The 16,625-nt window shown below is 45.4% G+C and overlaps 1 protein-coding gene across 9 annotated transcripts in view; it reads right to left on the reverse strand.

Annotated features, from left to right (window-relative positions):
• The window catches only part of Rad18 (RAD18 E3 ubiquitin protein ligase), a 199,852-nt gene extending 192,119 nt beyond the window's left edge, over positions 1 to 7,733 (reverse strand). For 4 of the 9 annotated variants that reach the window (XR_015453336.1, XM_087216722.1, XM_004835260.4 and 1 more), the window contains exon 1: positions 5,986 to 6,143. Coding sequence is in view for 7 of the 9 variants with exons in the window: in XM_087216722.1 (XP_087072848.1) it covers positions 5,986 to 6,036 (51 nt within the window). In the remaining 2 variants the exon portion in view is untranslated. Of the gene's footprint in view, positions 1 to 5,985; positions 6,144 to 7,499 lie in introns of those variants that run through there. The other 5 variants (XM_087216726.1, XM_087216714.1, XM_004835259.4 and 2 more) reach the window with 2 other exon arrangements.
• Between the last annotated feature and the right edge of the window lie 8,892 nt (positions 7,734 to 16,625).

Raw genomic sequence — 16,625 nt, forward strand, 5'->3', positions numbered from 1 at the left:
AAACCAGGACTAACTGCAGAGGTTCTGGTAACGTCCCCTTCCCCTGTCCCCTACATATTTGCATCTGTTTTATGGATTCCATTTGTTTCTTATGCTGGGATTCCATCATGTTCCTCAGCTCCTCTCTAGATTTATTAATCATGTCTTACACTAGGAGCACAATTTCTGTTATCTGAGAAATTATTTCTGATTTCATTTTTTCCAGATCCCCTTTTGTTGCCAGTTCAGTGGGTCCAGGTGGTTGAGTATCAGAGTGTTCCATCTCATTTCCCTTTGGGGTTGCTGTAGGTGATCTGGAAGTCTGGTTTTGAGACTTATTTACCTGTTTTCTCATTTTGACTGGGGAGGTAGGGGGATGCTGTTGGCATCCGCATGGCTTACCTCCTCTGGGCTGGGAGAGGTGGGCCAGGGGCCAGGAACGGCCATAGGGATGGTGGCCTGGAAGCCCCTTCCTCTGGATCAGGAGCAGTGGGACGGTGATTCAGAAGCTCCTACTTCTGGGCTGGGAGCGGCGGGACAGATGGCGGCCTGGAAGCCCCTTCCTCTGGGCCGGGAATGGCAGGATGGACGGCAGCCCAAAAGGCCTTTCCTCTGGCCTGGGAGCGGCAGGAGGGATGGTGGCCAGGCAGCCCCTTCCTCTGGACCAGGAGCAGTGGGACGTGGCGCAGAAGCCCCTACCTCTGGGCTGGGAGCGACAGGACAGACGGCAGCCCAAAAGCCCTTTCCTCTGGGCCAGGAGTGGCCACAGCTTTTCTGTTCTTGTGTTGGACTTCCAGGATTTTGGAAGAATCTCATGGAAAGGTTTATTTTTGGATTTTGTTTTTGTTTTTTCTCTTTTTATCATGGCTATTTGGGGTTCTCTATGCCTCACTTATCTGCATGTTAAGTTTTTTTCCCTTATTTAGAAAGTTTTCTGGTATTATTTTAATAAACAGGTTTTTGATAATTCCAATTAATCTTAGTCTTCTTTATGTCATCCAGAACTGTTTGGTCCACTTTCCATGTTCTCTTGTTTTAAAGGTTTCTCTCATTAACTGGACAGTGGGCACATTGCTGTCTGCTAGTTCTGACATTCTCTTCCTATCAGTCACTTTTGCTACCTATACTTTTGATAGAATTTTTAATGTCCTGAATTTCTGTTTAGAACTTTTTATGGACTCTAATTCTTTTCTATGCTGGTCATTCATGTTTTGCATCATTTTGTTTACCTCTACTAGCTTTTTATAAAGTTTTTTCTATAGATTCATTTTGTTTATTTGGTCCACTATCTTATTACTTACATCTTCTGTGAGTTTGCCAAATGCCTTATGGATCTGTTTTGTTATCACCTCTACTATCATTTTTGAATAATTAAGGTGTTTCTTCCCAAATCGGTTTCTTCCTCTGCAATGCCCCATGGATCAGCTTTGGGAGAGTTGGGAGTTTTTGGAGACATTCTGTTGGTTTGTCTTCTACTGTTTCTATTTTTTTGTTTGTTTTTTTGTTGAGGCTTGCTGAATGAATATACTGGCAAGTTTTGTTTGTAGTATGAAGACCTCTTTAATGTCTATCTTTTAATGATGTCCTCTGAGTGACGTTAACTATTTGCCTCTGTTCTACGATCCAAACCCATCCATTCACGTGGGATGGGAGGCTGCACTGTTTGGCCCAGTACGCAATTTTCCAAGAATGGGCCCCAGTATTATTAACCTAGATATTGGGATCCCCCACCCCCCAAAAAAACCAATTAAGAACAGCTATGTCACCTTTGCTATAGTAACAAGGTCAGTACCAATTATAGCATCAAAAACAAACAGTATTGACAAACCCTAAAGACCAATAATATACCACCCTTAATCATAGAAAAGATATCTATAATTATAACATAAACACTAAGACAAACCAAATATTGACTTATTATCGACCTACAATAAATGTCTTCTAAATGGAACAACTTTATCTCTTCAATACAATACAGAACAGTATTCAACAGCTATTGTGCAAAGTTAACTAGCTAAGATTCACAATGTTTAGTAGTTATACTAGTAAAGGTAGGAGGGATAGGGAATCAGAATGAAAAATACAAACTTTGAGAAATTAATAGGATATGAGAAGGAAGAGAGAAAAGTGAGACAGGAAGTCCTATTGAAGAGTAAAAGGAAATTAATAGTGTTTGAGAACAGATGAAGAAAAGAACAAACAAGAAAAAAAATAAGATAAACACCAAAATATAGGAAATAAAACAAAAACAGCTGAAAGGGGGAAAGAGAAAAGAAAGTAAAAGGGAGGGGGAACCCAAGTCCCCAAAAAAACCTGATGAAGGAAAGATAAAAATACTTTTAAAATAGTAAAAAAAGAAAAATTGAGTCAAAGAAAAAATTCCTGTGTTTTTAAATAAGTGATTTCTTTCCAAGATCTGCAGTTTTGGGATCCAGCCAGTCACAATTTTCTCTACCTAGCTTTAGGGCCAATAGGGTTTTGAGGTGCCCTCCTTGTACCAGAGGCTCCTTTGTCCATTCACCCCAGAATGTGGGTACCATTCAAGCTAAAGTGTGTCCCCATTCCTGTTGGTAGATGGGAAATACAATCAGCCCTCTGGTCTCTGCTGGATGTTGGCCATGGGGCAGGGGTTCAAGCGGACTGTTGGACTTAATGTTGACAGCCATGGGATCTGGTTACTCCCTTCTCTCCCTGTGCATTGTCCTAGTCCGGGATCAGATCAGTTGGTTAGTTCTTGCCTCTGCTGGCCAGTGCTGAGTGGCAATAAAATGTATATCCACCTTGGAGTTGGTGCATGGTCTCACCCTTGGGCAGGGGGAGCATGTCTTGCACAGAGGCCTACTTGTTTGAATGAGGGTGGCTGCACATCCAGCACAGGCCTACTTGCCCACATTGGTGGAGGGGCTCCCACCATGTGTCTGGAGTAGCATCATGCATCTGGCACAGGCCTCCTTGCTCATTCTGGGGAAGGGTTGTGGCTCATCTGGCATGGGTCTGCTTGCCTACATCAGGGAAGGAGCACCCAATATCTCAGTTTTAAAGACAAAACTGAGGTCAACCCAAGAAGTTGATTATAAAATAACTTCAAAGTTTAAATGCATAAAAACAGAAAGGAAATCAGAGACAATGTTAAATGGAGGTAAATGTATGAGTAATTTTCATTTTCTTCTTTCATTTTTTTCTACCATACACATACACATTTATAATCTAACAAAAAGTAACTTTTTGTTGTAGTAAAACCAGTCAACTAACATCAAAATTCAAAAATCTTCCATTATCTGGTCAGTAAGTTGTTACAGACACAAAAAGCTAGAGGATTGTGCTCAATTATAAGCAGAGGCAGGACTAGAAACCAAAGTTGGTCTATTACACTTCTTTGTATATGCCATCGTCTTCTGTAAGAGGAGTTCTGCAAAAAACTTCAGAGCATGGTTTATGGAAGGGAATCAGATGGGCTGTAACACTCTGGCACAAACTGCCAGTCATATCACTCCAAGACAGCAACTTGCACATGTGTCTCAAAAAAATAAAATAAATAAAGTAAAAGCCTCAATGGAGGGCTGTCAGCAGATACTCCAAGATTTCTTTAGTTCATAAAGTCAAAGAGGGATACAGATAAAGGGCGAAAAGAAGGTTCTTAAGCTCTTGGCTACAGATCCTTTTGGAAACTGGATGAAAACTATAAACTTTTCTCAGAAAAACATGCAAACAAAAAGATTATGAATAACTCCAGACATCAAAGTCTTTCTATGGATCCTAAGTTAGAAATCATACATTCTAATTCAGATTTCTATTTGATATAAGAACTCCAGCCAGAGCTGCTTCTAGTTCTTTGGCCCTGGAGAAGTTCAAACAAAAAAATTAGAAAAAAAATTGGGAAATGTGCTATAAAAGGAATGAAAATTCTGGTTGGGGAATGTCTTTTCAACCTTAAAACTCCCATGATTCTAATGTGAGTTAAATATGAACTCAATCCACTCTGTTGGAAATTCACCGAATGCTCTCTGGTACTGAACTCTATATTCAATGCTGTGATGCAATGTCAAAGCCAGAGAAGACATGGAATCTGCCTCCAAAGAACACTAGGAAATGTGGAAATATATAAAATACATCCAAATCCACAAGGCAGGAGCTTTACAGGACACAGAGCTCCTCCACTTCCTTTATCCAACTCAATCTTTATGACAACAAACAAAAAGGGGAGAGACGCACTTAACACATTAAGTGCTTATAATAATAATAAAAATATATGAATTAAATGGTTACTACATTTCTGAGCACTCACTTTGTGCCCACTATATTAAACACAGTGAATTAGCCAACAGGCTCCCCACCCACATACATAACTCAGCTCACCAACCTTAACTGTTTGGTTTTGTATCTAGTTGAAGGAAATTCAGTCTCAGAGAAGTTCAAAAAGTGACCCAAGGTCACAAAGCAAGGGAAAAAGACCAGATTCAACCTAGGACCAATGGAATTCAAAGCTATGTTCTTCAGTATCTCGGTGCCAAGACCACCACAACTTCAAAACCACAGCTTTTCTGGATCTCACCACAATGTTAGCTTTTCACCACAGGAAAATCTCACATCCCCAAGCACTGTCCCTGATGACAGAAGGAAAAACAAGACCTTATATTTATTTTAGCCTCCCCCAAGACCCTTCACTTAATCCTCAAAGTCTGCTTTAAGAGTAGATGGGACAGGGCCAGGGATTTAGCTCAGTGGTTCCACCACCTGCCTAACAAGCTCGAGGTCCCAAGTTCGATCCCCGATACAAAAAAAAAAAAAGTAGATGGGATAGATATTATCATCCCCAAGTTTTAAAAAAGGGAGGAAGGGGGGAAAGTTATACAGTCATAAATGGAAAAAAATCATACTAACAAGAAAAAACAATAAAATTATTCTTTCCCAGCACAGCAAAGCACACTTGCTCCTGAGCAAACCTAGCAGGAATCCAGGGCCCATCAAAACCAAAAATGGAAACTGGTATGCCTTGTCAAAAATATAAAGGGGTGCAGTGGCATATACCTGTAATCCCAGTATTCTGGGAGGCTGAGGCAGGAAGAATGAAAGTTCAAACCCAGCCTGGGCAACATAGCAACTTAGAGACCCTATCTGAAAATAAAAAATAAAAAGGGGGAGAAGGGCTGGAGATGTAGCTCAGTTCAAAGGCCCTGGGTTAAATCCCCAGGACAAAAAAAAAAAAAAAAAAAAGCCACAATAAATAAATGTTACATAGGGCCAGGAGCAGTGGCGCACGCCTATAATCCCAGCACTGGGGAGGCTGAGGCAGGAGGATCACTTCGAGTTCAAGACCAGCCTGGCTACATAGTGAGTTCAAGGTCAGCCTGAATTACATACATAGCAAGACCTTGTCTCAAAAATCAAAAATAAAGTTACATAAATAAATAATTCAATAAAATGAACTATTGCTGAGCCTCAGTCCTGATCTCTGTTTAAGAGAGCGAGATGATCAATCGTTAGAGGAGTTAGGACATGTTAGGGAGGAATGGACGGCAGGTGTTAGGTGCAATTGTTAGGAGAAACCGGCACTAGGCTTCCAAACAGTAATTAGAAGAAATGAACAATCATGTAAAGCTGACTATCTGCTTTGCTATGTGATTTTGAAAATATTGATTGATACAATATCCAACCAAAATGTTGCCCAGCGTCACTATTTACATAGTGCCTGGGACACAGTACACACTCAGAAAAGGTTAGCTTGAGACTGTTTATTGATTTTCCGATAACAGTTACCATTGTGACTTAACCTCAGAATACTCGGTTTCTTAAGACAGTCAACCTCAGCTCACCAGGAGGATTCAAAGATTATTCCCGTCACTTCTCAAGGGAAAAACTGAGACCCAAAACTAAGCTGCTGGCAAGAGATAGAGGAAGGCCTGGCACGCGGGCCCAGCTCGCCGCTTCCGCCAAGTCTTTTCTCCGCCCAAGGCGCGGCTAACCTTCCACGGACCTCCGAAGCTCCGACCTCCCCGAGGCACTCACCTTCATGACTGCCAGGCCCGGAGGCCACCGAGGCTCGCCCAGGGGTTCCATAATCGTCCCAGAGGATGCTGGAGTCCCACTGCCCTCCAGCGCTGGACTGCCACTCGAAATTCCCCGCGCTATTGTGCTACGTCACAGCCCGCGACACCTGAGGCGAGCGCGGGGCCTGCCGGGAGTTGTAGTGCGTGGGCAGAGCGCAGCCTAAAATGCTAGTACTGCGCATGCGCCAGACTTCTGAGGCGCCTGTCAGGGCAGAAAGTGGGGTTTTTAAAATCCTACAGCAGGTTGAGTATTAAAAAAAGACAGCCAGGAAACAAAATGCAGGCCTTGCCAAATATTTCAAAATCTATAGTGCTGCCTCCTTCACATCGCCTTCCCTAATCGCTATAATCTGTCCTGCTCTGAGCAGGTTATCTGTTCTTTTCTTTTCACTTTCTTTTCTTTCCTTCTTTCTTTCTTTTCTTTCGTTTTCAGACAGGGTCTCTTGAAGTTACCCAGGCTAGGCTCGAACTTGAAATGCCACCATGCCCAACTACAGAGTGTTTTTATGCCTGTGCACTTGCTTGACCTATTCACTTATTATTCAGACTCCTTCCCACCAGTTGAGGAATATGATACAGGTTCCTGGCCCAGGGCGCCCCGCTGGTAAGTGGAAGAAGCATTTGAACTCAGGCAGTCTGGCTGGAGAGTACATATTAAGCACTACAGAATAAGGACCTCGTCACAACATTTATTCCCAATTACAGATGTAGGAATTGAGACTCATTTAAAATCAGTTTTGTAACTGGCAATGCCAAGGCTTGAACCCAGGTTTTCAAATCCCAAACCAGAGGGCATCACCTCCTGACACTTAGGAATAAATTAACTGACAAATGCATGTGGCAAGGCCAGGCCTGAGAGTTCCAGAATACTTACTGGGGCCAGGAAAGGAAGAGCAGAGGGTTGGATACCCCTGTGGCTTTGTACCATCCAATCAGAGAAGGGCATGAAATGAACTGGGAAGGTTCTGGCTGCAGGGGTGGAGTGGTGGAAGGAGACCCTAGGAAAATGGGAGTAAGACCCCACCCAGCCTGCGAGCAGTTATTCCTTTATGCAACTAGTTGGCCACAACTAGTTATCTTTAAGGTGACAAACGGCTGGAAAGATGAGTGAGGAAGTGGGGAAAGAGATAAAGAATGGGGATGGGCCAGCCTCAGTGGCACAGGTCTGTAATCCCAGCTGCTCAAGAGGCTGAGGCAGGAGATTTGCATGAATATAGTCAGCCTGGGGAAATTAGTGTCACCTGGTCCCAAAATAAAACAAAAAAGGCCTGGGCTGTAGAACACTTACCTAGTATGTGCAAGGCCCTGGGTTCAATCACCAGAACTGCCAAATAAAAGAAAAAAGAAAGAATGGGGAAGGAAGGAGAAAGATGGCCAAGAAAGAAATGCATTCTTCTCATTCCGCCTTGAGAACAGACTCAGCAGGCACCACTGTTGGAGCCCAGTTCACTTCCTCACCAGCGAGCCACTCACCTGAGTCCTGAGTCCTGGCGCCAGCTGCCTGGTGAGGTGGAATGCGTGATGACTCACCAGCTAAAACCACATTACCATAGATCTCTCGCTCTCAGGAGAAATTTCCCCCTCCAGTGCTCTTTAGCAACACCGGGGGAGGAGGCTACCCCTGAGGTCCGAGTGTCCGCCTGGGAAGGAGCACTCAAGGCAAAAGTGGGGCCTGAAAGTCCACTTTGAGCTCTGAACAAGGCAATGCTCTAAACTTCCCCGAGGAGTTTATTCCCCTCAGAGCCCTTCTCCTCCAGCAGGTGCTGTTCCAAAAGGTTCCTTTCTGTAGATCAATATGGAGTTGTACTTCCTTATTCCAGAGGGAAAAGAAAACAAAACAGACCAGTGCTCAGCAGAATCTCCCACAATGCATAGCAACAACTGAGGATCTAGTTAGAGTAGCAGGATAAACTACCAGATGCCCAGCAAATGTGAGTTTCAGGTATAAAGCAAACAATTTTTAAGTGTGGTATGACCCAAATATTGTACACAACATACTTGTACTAAAAAATTATTCCTTGTTTATCTGAAATTCAAATTTCTTACTGGGCACCTTGTGTTTTGTTTGCCAGAACTGACACCACTAATCACTGCGGCACTGCCCCAGCTGCATGCCTGCCCTGGACTCCTCTTGATGGCTCCCTCTCACCATGGCCCTCTCAACCCTCCATCCTCTCTTGCTCTGGGACCCTCCTCTTTCTAGTTAGGGGAAGGAAATGTGGAAGAAGCTCAGGGCCTTATGTGTCTCTTCTTCTTCCCTCCTCTCTCCATTCCTTCTTCCCCTTGTTCATTTTAACAAATGTCCACAGCACCCTTACTCACCAGCGCCAGGTGCCGAACTATGGGGGAGAAGAAATCAGACTTGGCTCCTATCCTCAAGTAGCTGATGATTTGGAGGAGGAGAAAGGGCCAGGACAGAAACAAATAAGGGAGTGTGTAAGAAGGTGAATGAAGCATTTCACCTAGCATGGTGACGCACACCTGTGATCCCAGTGACTTGGGATGCTGAGAGAGGAGGATCGAAACTTCAAGGCTGGCCATCCTGGACAATGTAGCAAGACTGTCTCAAAATAAAAAGGGCTGAGGAAGTAGCTCATGGTACAGTACTTTCCTAGCATGTGCAAAGCCCTGGGTCCAATCTCCAGAAACACAGAAACAAAACAAAAAGCCCAAGATTTTCATAAAGTGATAAATGATATGAAAATATTAAAAAAGAACAATTGATCTGGAAAGTCTCCTATGAGGAAATGATGTGTACAGTGACCCAGTGAGATACAGGCAGCTGTACAAATATCCAGGCCAGAGCTGGGCATGGTGGTGCACACCTGTAATCCCAGGATTTTGGGAGGGTGAGGTTTGAGCCCAGCCTGGGCAATTTAGTGAGAACTGGTCTCAAAATAAAAATAAAACATGCAAGGGTTAGGAATACAGCCTAGTCTGAAGACCCTGGGTTCAGTCCCCAGTAACACCAAAATAAATAAATTAATAACAAAGGGTGGGGGAGTTCCAGGCCTCGATAAAGAATTTATGGACCCAGTCCAGTGGCACATACCTGTAATCTCAACTACTCAGGAGGCTGAGGCAGGAGGATCCCCAGTTCCAAGCCAGCCTGGGCATGTTCATGAGACCTTCTCTCTCAAAAAAACAAAAAACAAAAAAAGGCTGAGGATGTAGCAAAGAGTTTGGCTTTTATTCTGTTAACATGGACAAGTTAGTGAATCTGTGCCTCAGTTTCCTTTCTGTAAAATGGAGACAATAGTAGCATTTGTCTTAAAGGGACGCTTGAGAATCAAAGGGGTCACTGTACGTACAGCACTAGAGCCATACCTGGCACCCACAAGCACTGTGTGAGCAGCAGTCACTGTAGCCTCTGCTGTGTCATTTGCGGCACAGCAGGAGCCCTTGGAGGATTCCAGGCAGGGGAGTGACTCAGTCTGGTTTCTACTTCCAGAGTCCCTGGCCCTGTTGGGTGAAGACAGGGTTTCCTTGAGGAAAACGAAGACACAGGCACAGGAGGGGGTGATAAGTGTGGAGTCCCATACCTAACTGTGGACCCCGTTCTGGAAGCCACAGCATGCCTGGGCCCTCAGACTTGACCCTCATCCTAAATCCTTCCAGACATGGCCCTACCTGTGTTCACTGGGCCCTCTCCACAGGAGCCACTTCCCTCAGGCCTGCAAATCCTGGTGTAGGTACTAATGAACTGTGGCCATGGCCTGCTCCACCCAGGTTAGCCCACTGCCTCTGGGGACTTCTCCCTGAGTCCAGGTATCTGCTTCACCACAGCCTCTTCCTGGGAGGGACCAGCCCCTCCTGTGGAACCTGGCAGCAAATATTTTGAGGACCTACTATGTCCCCAGAGAGGGGTGACAATGTGTTAGCTCATGGAACAGGGGTGCAAAAGTGGTTTGATCCACAGTCATTACACCAGTCTTCCTTCCCTCTCCATCTTTCTTGAGGCCTTAGCTCTGCTTTCCGGGGTGTTGGCTTAAAGCTCAGGCGGGCAACACCCATCTCTCAAAATAGAGCCTCCAGAAAACTGAGACCTAAATTGTACTAGCAAAGCTGCCTCAGCAGAAATAAAGTACCTCATTCCCAATTGGCCAAAATTGGGTCCCATGCTCATCCTTGAACAAATCATGCTGCCTCAGATTGTCTAGGGTGAGTGACCAGGTGGGAGTTCCTGAAGGAACACTGAGGTGCTGTGTGCAGGAAAAGGACTGTGTGCCTATTAGTTTGCAGATTGCAAAAATAGCTACAGATTCTTTCCTGTATCCATGCCTCTATAATGTATCTCCTTCCAACAGCCAAAGGGTCTGCTGTTCTGCTCCTTGAATCTGGGTTTGATCTCATGACTCTCTTTGGCCAGGACATTAAAGGCAGAAGCTTGCAAAGTACTTGGACTCTGGGCTTTCCCCACCTTTCTAATCACCACCATGTGAACAAGTTCTGGCTGTCTGCATGGAGACGGAAGCAAGGCGCCAAGTCATCCTTGTCACCCCAGCGGACATCAAGTCCTTGTTAGTGAGACTTCTTGCTAATAAGTATGGGAGGAATGATAAAAGCATAAAATCACCATTTCCCATCTCCTAATGATATATGATCGTTCCAGCAACAATTATCAACGGATAAGAAAGCCATCAGGTGGGCGCAATTCCTAGGGAAATGGGTCTCCATCAGGCCAGTTGTCCTCACAGAAGAGTGGGCACTTTTGGAACAATCAGAGAATTTTGAATGTTAAGTATTATATTATATCATAAAATTATTTACTTTATTCAGTATGTAAAGAGATTGTCACTATGTCGAAAATATCATTTTTTCTCTAAAGCTATTGTATCTAAAGTTATTGTAGGCTATTGTATTTCAGGATGATGGTAACTTATTTAAAATTCTAAAAAGGGCAAAAAAACATGGAAAAACATAAATAGTTGTTAAATCTAGATATAAATAGAATGGGATAATTATACTAGTTTGTACTAGTCTAAAAATTTCAAAATCTTCATTAAAATTAGATTCTGCTTTCCTTGCCTGCCATCTTAAGTATGACCACCGGGGGACAGCAGAGTATCGGGCTGGATGTGGACTCAGGCTCTAAGGAGGAATCACAGTTGGGCGATTGCCTCGTTCATCTTGCTTTCTTTCATTTATCTGGAGTTCAATGATCTGTGACTATATGTAGGGTCCTGTATGCTGGACCTATAGGGCACAGGGTCAAATTCACCTCCATACCTCCCTCCTGGGTCTGTTAGACCCTGATGTCTATGTCAGGCATCACTGGGATGAAGACCTTAGCCAGGTAGGGTGAAAAGAATGTACTAGAGATTGGAGGGAGCTGGGCACTTGTGCTGTGTGATCTGACCTACGTGCATTTGGTTTACCATTTATCAACTGTGTGGGCTTGGGAAAGTCACTGTCTCTGAACTTCGTGGTGCTAAGAATAGTTTATGCCTGATAGCTTTCCCATTGGAAAGTCTGTGGAAAGTGTTTGAATAGTGCCTGGCACATAGTCAGTGCTGTGCACAAATGTATTTTTCCTACATAAATGTTCCTACTTGGAGCTGTGGAGTAGAAGCAGGTCATCAACTGTCCGACTTATATGAAGACCCCAAGGTCAGTTGGGAAAATAATCAGTTCGGTTTGGGGAGAGGAACACTGGAATTAAAACTCTCCGATAGGCAAGATCATAATTATAGCAGCCACACGTATTGAGAGGTTTCTGTGTCCCAGCCGTGGTCCCCAAAGCAAGCCTACCAGCAGGTGCTGATCCAGAAGACCGGCTCTCCATGCACCAATTGATCCATGGTGAGCATGTGGCTCACACTACACCAATCAGAAAATCCTGGGACTTGGACCCAGCCCTTGGAAACAAGGTGTACTTCTCTCTGCCAGTGTCACCAAGTGCTAGGGTCGAAGCCAGGGCTTGCTCTGGGCCATCTCTGCCACCCCTGGGGCAGTCAGCCCGGGGCCACAGTATGGAGGAGAGCACGGCTGGGCTGGATGGACCCAGTCTGCCAACGCCTTTGGGACACCTGGATCTAGCCTGCCAGCATCCTCTTCTGCCCTGGACTTGTCCCTCACAGGAGCACAAAGTATGCTTTCATTTTGGCTGGGCTGAGTTGGGGCCTTGTTCCCGACAACTGGTCTACTTAACGCATCTCTCATACAATAGCCATGGAGCAGAATGGGCCACACTATTGACCAAGGGATTCAAGAGGGATGGATAGGGCAAGTCTAGGCTCAGTTAAGGAGCTGGCAAGTGGAGATGCGTTTCATATGTGACGAGGTCCATGCATGGCCTGGGGAAGCTGGGCCTCAGCCTGCTCCATGGGGTGGGTCTCCAGCTGGGGAAGAACTCCACGAAGTCCCTAGGGTGGGGTGCTATGCTCAGATGTCTGGATGGATAAAGAAGCAAAGCTAGCAGCAGGAGCAAAACGGGGACCAGGCTCAAGGCTCATAGTGATTCTTCCTCCTCTTCCTTCATCAGCTGCAGATGAAGAGAGGTGGTCTGGAGCCCATGGCCAGTCTGCATCATGGCTCCACATGGTGCCTCGCCCGGGCCTTCCCTTGTCAAACAGCAGCTGTGCCTGGTCAAGAAGCCACAGTGAAAGAGATCACGTAATACTCCCATAAAAACCTTCCAGTGGAAAACAAAAACAAAACTCCTTCTAGTGGAAGCCAGTTATAGTGGTGCAGGCCTGTAATTCCAACACTCTGGAAGGCTGAGGCAGGAGGATCAGTCATACATTCCAGCCCAGCTTGGGCAACTGAGCAATGTGGCAAGACCCTATCTCAAAAGGTAGAGGGGCAAAACAAAAACCTTCCAAGCTGGGGATGGTGGCACACACCTATGATCCTAGCATTCTAGGTGGCTGAGGTAGGAGGATCACAATTTAGAGATTTAGCAAGACACTTAGCAAAATTTTTAAAAATGTTACTAAAGGGCTGGAGATACAGCTTAAAGACCTTGGATTCAATCCCCACTAATGAACAACAAAAATCAAAACAAAACAGAATTTAAAACCCTTCTAGTGGCCTCTTAAGTGCACTTAGAACAACTTCACAAGTCCCACCCTGGCTCCGCAGACCCCGAATGTGCCTCCTCTTCTTCCTCTTCCTCTTCCTCCTCCTCCTCCTCCTCCTCTTCCTCAGCAGACTCGTTCCTGAGCACACTGCTCACCTGCATCCAGCCTGCATCCTTCTCCACCACTTCCCTCTCTTAGCACTGGTCCTGGCCACCCCTCCAACCCCTCCACCACCCCACAGGCTGGGGTTCTCCTCAGGTTTCTGCTCCCTTTACCCTGCCCCATCCTCCCAGCCCGGGGCAGAACTCAGTGTCCTCCCCATATCCTCGGGTTTCTCATTCTGTTGTCATTGTTGATCCCAACATTTGACCATGAACTCTACAGAGGTTTTGATCTGCTTTGCTCATGTCCGTGTCCCCTGTACCATGTGCCATGGTGTGCAGTGGGAACTCCAGAGCTATTCATTCAAGAAGTGGATGGAAGGAATGACCAGCACACCTCACTCCGAAACAGCATTTGCTCCCACCTGTGACCGAGACTCATTTCGCCCATAAGTGCTTACTGAGCACCTACTGTGTGCTAAGTGCTATACCATTGCCCAGAGATCACCAGGAGATAGTGCGGACAAACAGACAAAATTCCAGGTTCTCTGGGACTTACATTCTAGGTTAGTGTCGAGGGGAGGAAACATTCCTTCTGATGAGAGCAGAATAAAATAAAATCTACTGATGATAAGTGCAATGAGGAAAATAAAACGTTCTGGCCTGAAGGGGATCTAGCTGCCATGTGTGGATGGGATAACACAGCACAAGGGTGTCAGGCTGCTCACTTTAGGAACCACAGCAGGTGTGGATGATTGACTCTACCCCTTGTGTTTCTGCAACCCTCTGTCAAGGCACTAAGGATGCCCTCAGAATTGGAAGAAATAGTTGAGATCAACTCCCCAAGCCCCTCACTGTGTACAGGAAAAGAGGCTCACTCCAAAGCTGGAAGTCTGTGAATGGTGGAAGTCAGATCAAGCTTTTTCCTCAAAGTTAACTTGGTCCAGCAGATGAGCAGCTGAAACCAGGGACAAGCTCAGCAGCATTTGCTAAGTGCTCAAGTGGCCGGCAAACTATTCAGATCATCCTTTCTAGACTTCCACTCCCCAGGAAGGAAGTAGTTAATACTCTTGTTAGTGCCTTGTTCCTGGGGCAATGGAGGCCCAGAAGGTTCATTTGCCAGGTTAGTCAGCTGATACAAGTTAGGGCTGGATCCATGCTCACCCAGTGACTGAAGCTGCCCCTGGGCAGTAGGTGTGTGGTGTGGGTGTGGAAGAATGACAAGGGCTGAGGAGCTTGGGTCTGGGGCCAAGGAAGCCAGAGGCCTCTTCTCTCCCTCTGCCTGGTCCTGGAGTTGAACTGGGTCCTGTATGCTGTCTGATCCTCAGCTTCTCCATCTGTGCAATGGACATCCCACCTAATATACACCTATATGTTCTTTGAAGAGTTGATGTCGAAAAACAAGAAAATGGGAAGTGTTCTTACAATGGAAAAGACAAATGTGGCACTAATGCAAGGAATCAATAACAATAATTACCCTCCTCAGTGTTAGGGTTTTAAAGAAATTGATGAAAGAAGTACCACAGGTCTCTGGGAGAAACTGGGACAGGCTGTGCTGCAGGTGGTTGTCATGTCAATCAGAGCTCCCAACAATGAGCCTCATGGGGACCACAGAATCCTGACTGGCCTGTAAGGGCTAAACCAGAAAGTGGTTCCTAAGGTTTGCCTTATAGGCAGGCTGCAAAGGAACAGGTTTGGGCTCTGGAGCATCAGCTATGGAATCCCAGTCTTAAACTCTTTGAGCACCAGCGTCCTTGATAGGAAGCAGGGATGCAGACAGAATCTACCTCCGCAAGTGGCTGTAAGGACTCTACAAGGCAAGACATGCGAAGTGCCTTGCACTGTGTCTGACATACAGCATGTATTTGATGAACACTAACTTTATCATCAAGTTAACCTGGAGCCCGTGTCAAGTTTTTAGCATGTTTGCACGAATATTTTTCTGTTTGTGATGGCTGCATAACTAACCACCCTAAAACTGAATGGCTGAAAACCATCACCATTATTATTCCTCAGGGATCTGTAAGGTGAAGATACTGCTCATGATTTCCCTTGGGCAACTACCCTTTCCTGAGACAAAGTCTGGGGTGAGTAGACACCACTCCTGACTCCACGGCTTGGTTAGACACATTTTTTCCCCCTTTTTTGGGGGGGTGGTACCAGGGATTGAACTCAGGACCTCGCGCTTGCAAGGCAGGCACCAGAACCACTGAGCTAAATCCCTGGCTAGACACTTTTATCTACTGCATACCCATGGGCTGCACAAGGGAAGGACCTGTGGCTCAATTTCTTGCTTGCTTGCTTGCTTGCTTTTCTCTCCTTCCTTCCTTCCTCTTCCTTTCTCTTCCTTCCTTTTTCCTTCTTTCTTTCTTTTTCTTTCTGTGGTGGTACTAGGTATACAACCCAGGGCCTTTGCATTGAGCTACATCCCCACTCCTTTTTTTATTTTTCATTTTGAGACAGGATCTTATTAAGTGGCCCTGGGTTGAGCTGGTCCTCCTGCCTTGGTCATCTGAATATCTGTGATCACCTGCGGCTCAATATCGAACAAGTTGATTATAGAATTCTGAAATCATTATTTTATAATTAAACTGTGTGCACCTGGAGAGCTGGAGGGTAGAAACTGGGCCCATCCATCTGTGTCTCCAGCAGCTAATTTAGGGCAAGTTACACAAAAAGTTGTCCATACTTGTTTTTCGAATTTAGGGCTCTCGACTGACTGCTGTGGCTATGAGTAGGTAACTAGTTATGGTATGTGCACAAAACATAGGCTCTTAGGTTTCAGAGCAGAGGGGTCTGAAATTAGCAAGAGACTACCACTGACAGGTGGGTGGTTTGGGTGGAAATGACAAAAGCATTTGGGCTGGCAAAAGGCCTCATCCTCTTCTGCAAAGAGGCTGCGGCACACAAATCCACCAAAGGCTTCCTCAGAAAGGACAGGCCCAGGGGTCTTCTGTGACTGAGCAGGCAGCAAGCATCTTCATCACTTGGTCCTCCCATGGTGAGAGACAGGATGATACCACTGTACAGAATATGGCTTCAGAGCCAGAAAGACTGACTTCAAGTTCTTTCTCCTCCATAGCTTAGGAGACCTGGAAGGTTCCTTAACCACTTTGAACTTTCATTTCTCAACCACCGAGTGGAGTATGGTGATGGTACTTACCTTCAATGGCTGTGTTGAGGATTAGATGAGAAAATGCACGTAAATATTTATTCTGGTGCCTGAGACAGAGCAAGTGGTCAATTAATGGTGCACATGCACACACACAAGTATACATGTAAGAAAAAAGTCTAAGAGGCTATATCACGTGGTTAGACAACAAATGCTAACATGTTGCCTATGTCTTGACATTGGAAACTGGTCTCCTTTGATCTCTGGAAATGTGTCCTACATTTTTTAAAACCTTTCCTGAAGACAATAGCCCTGATCCCCACTTGCCTTTGCCTTGACACTTCCAGTTCCTATTTTCCCAGGA

The sequence above is a fragment of the Heterocephalus glaber genome, unplaced genomic scaffold, assembly GCF_053883595.1.
Source record: "Heterocephalus glaber isolate CG9 unplaced genomic scaffold, H.glaber_assembly_v1.0 deba00000122, whole genome shotgun sequence".
NCBI classification, from domain to species: Eukaryota; Metazoa; Chordata; class Mammalia; order Rodentia; family Bathyergidae; genus Heterocephalus; species Heterocephalus glaber.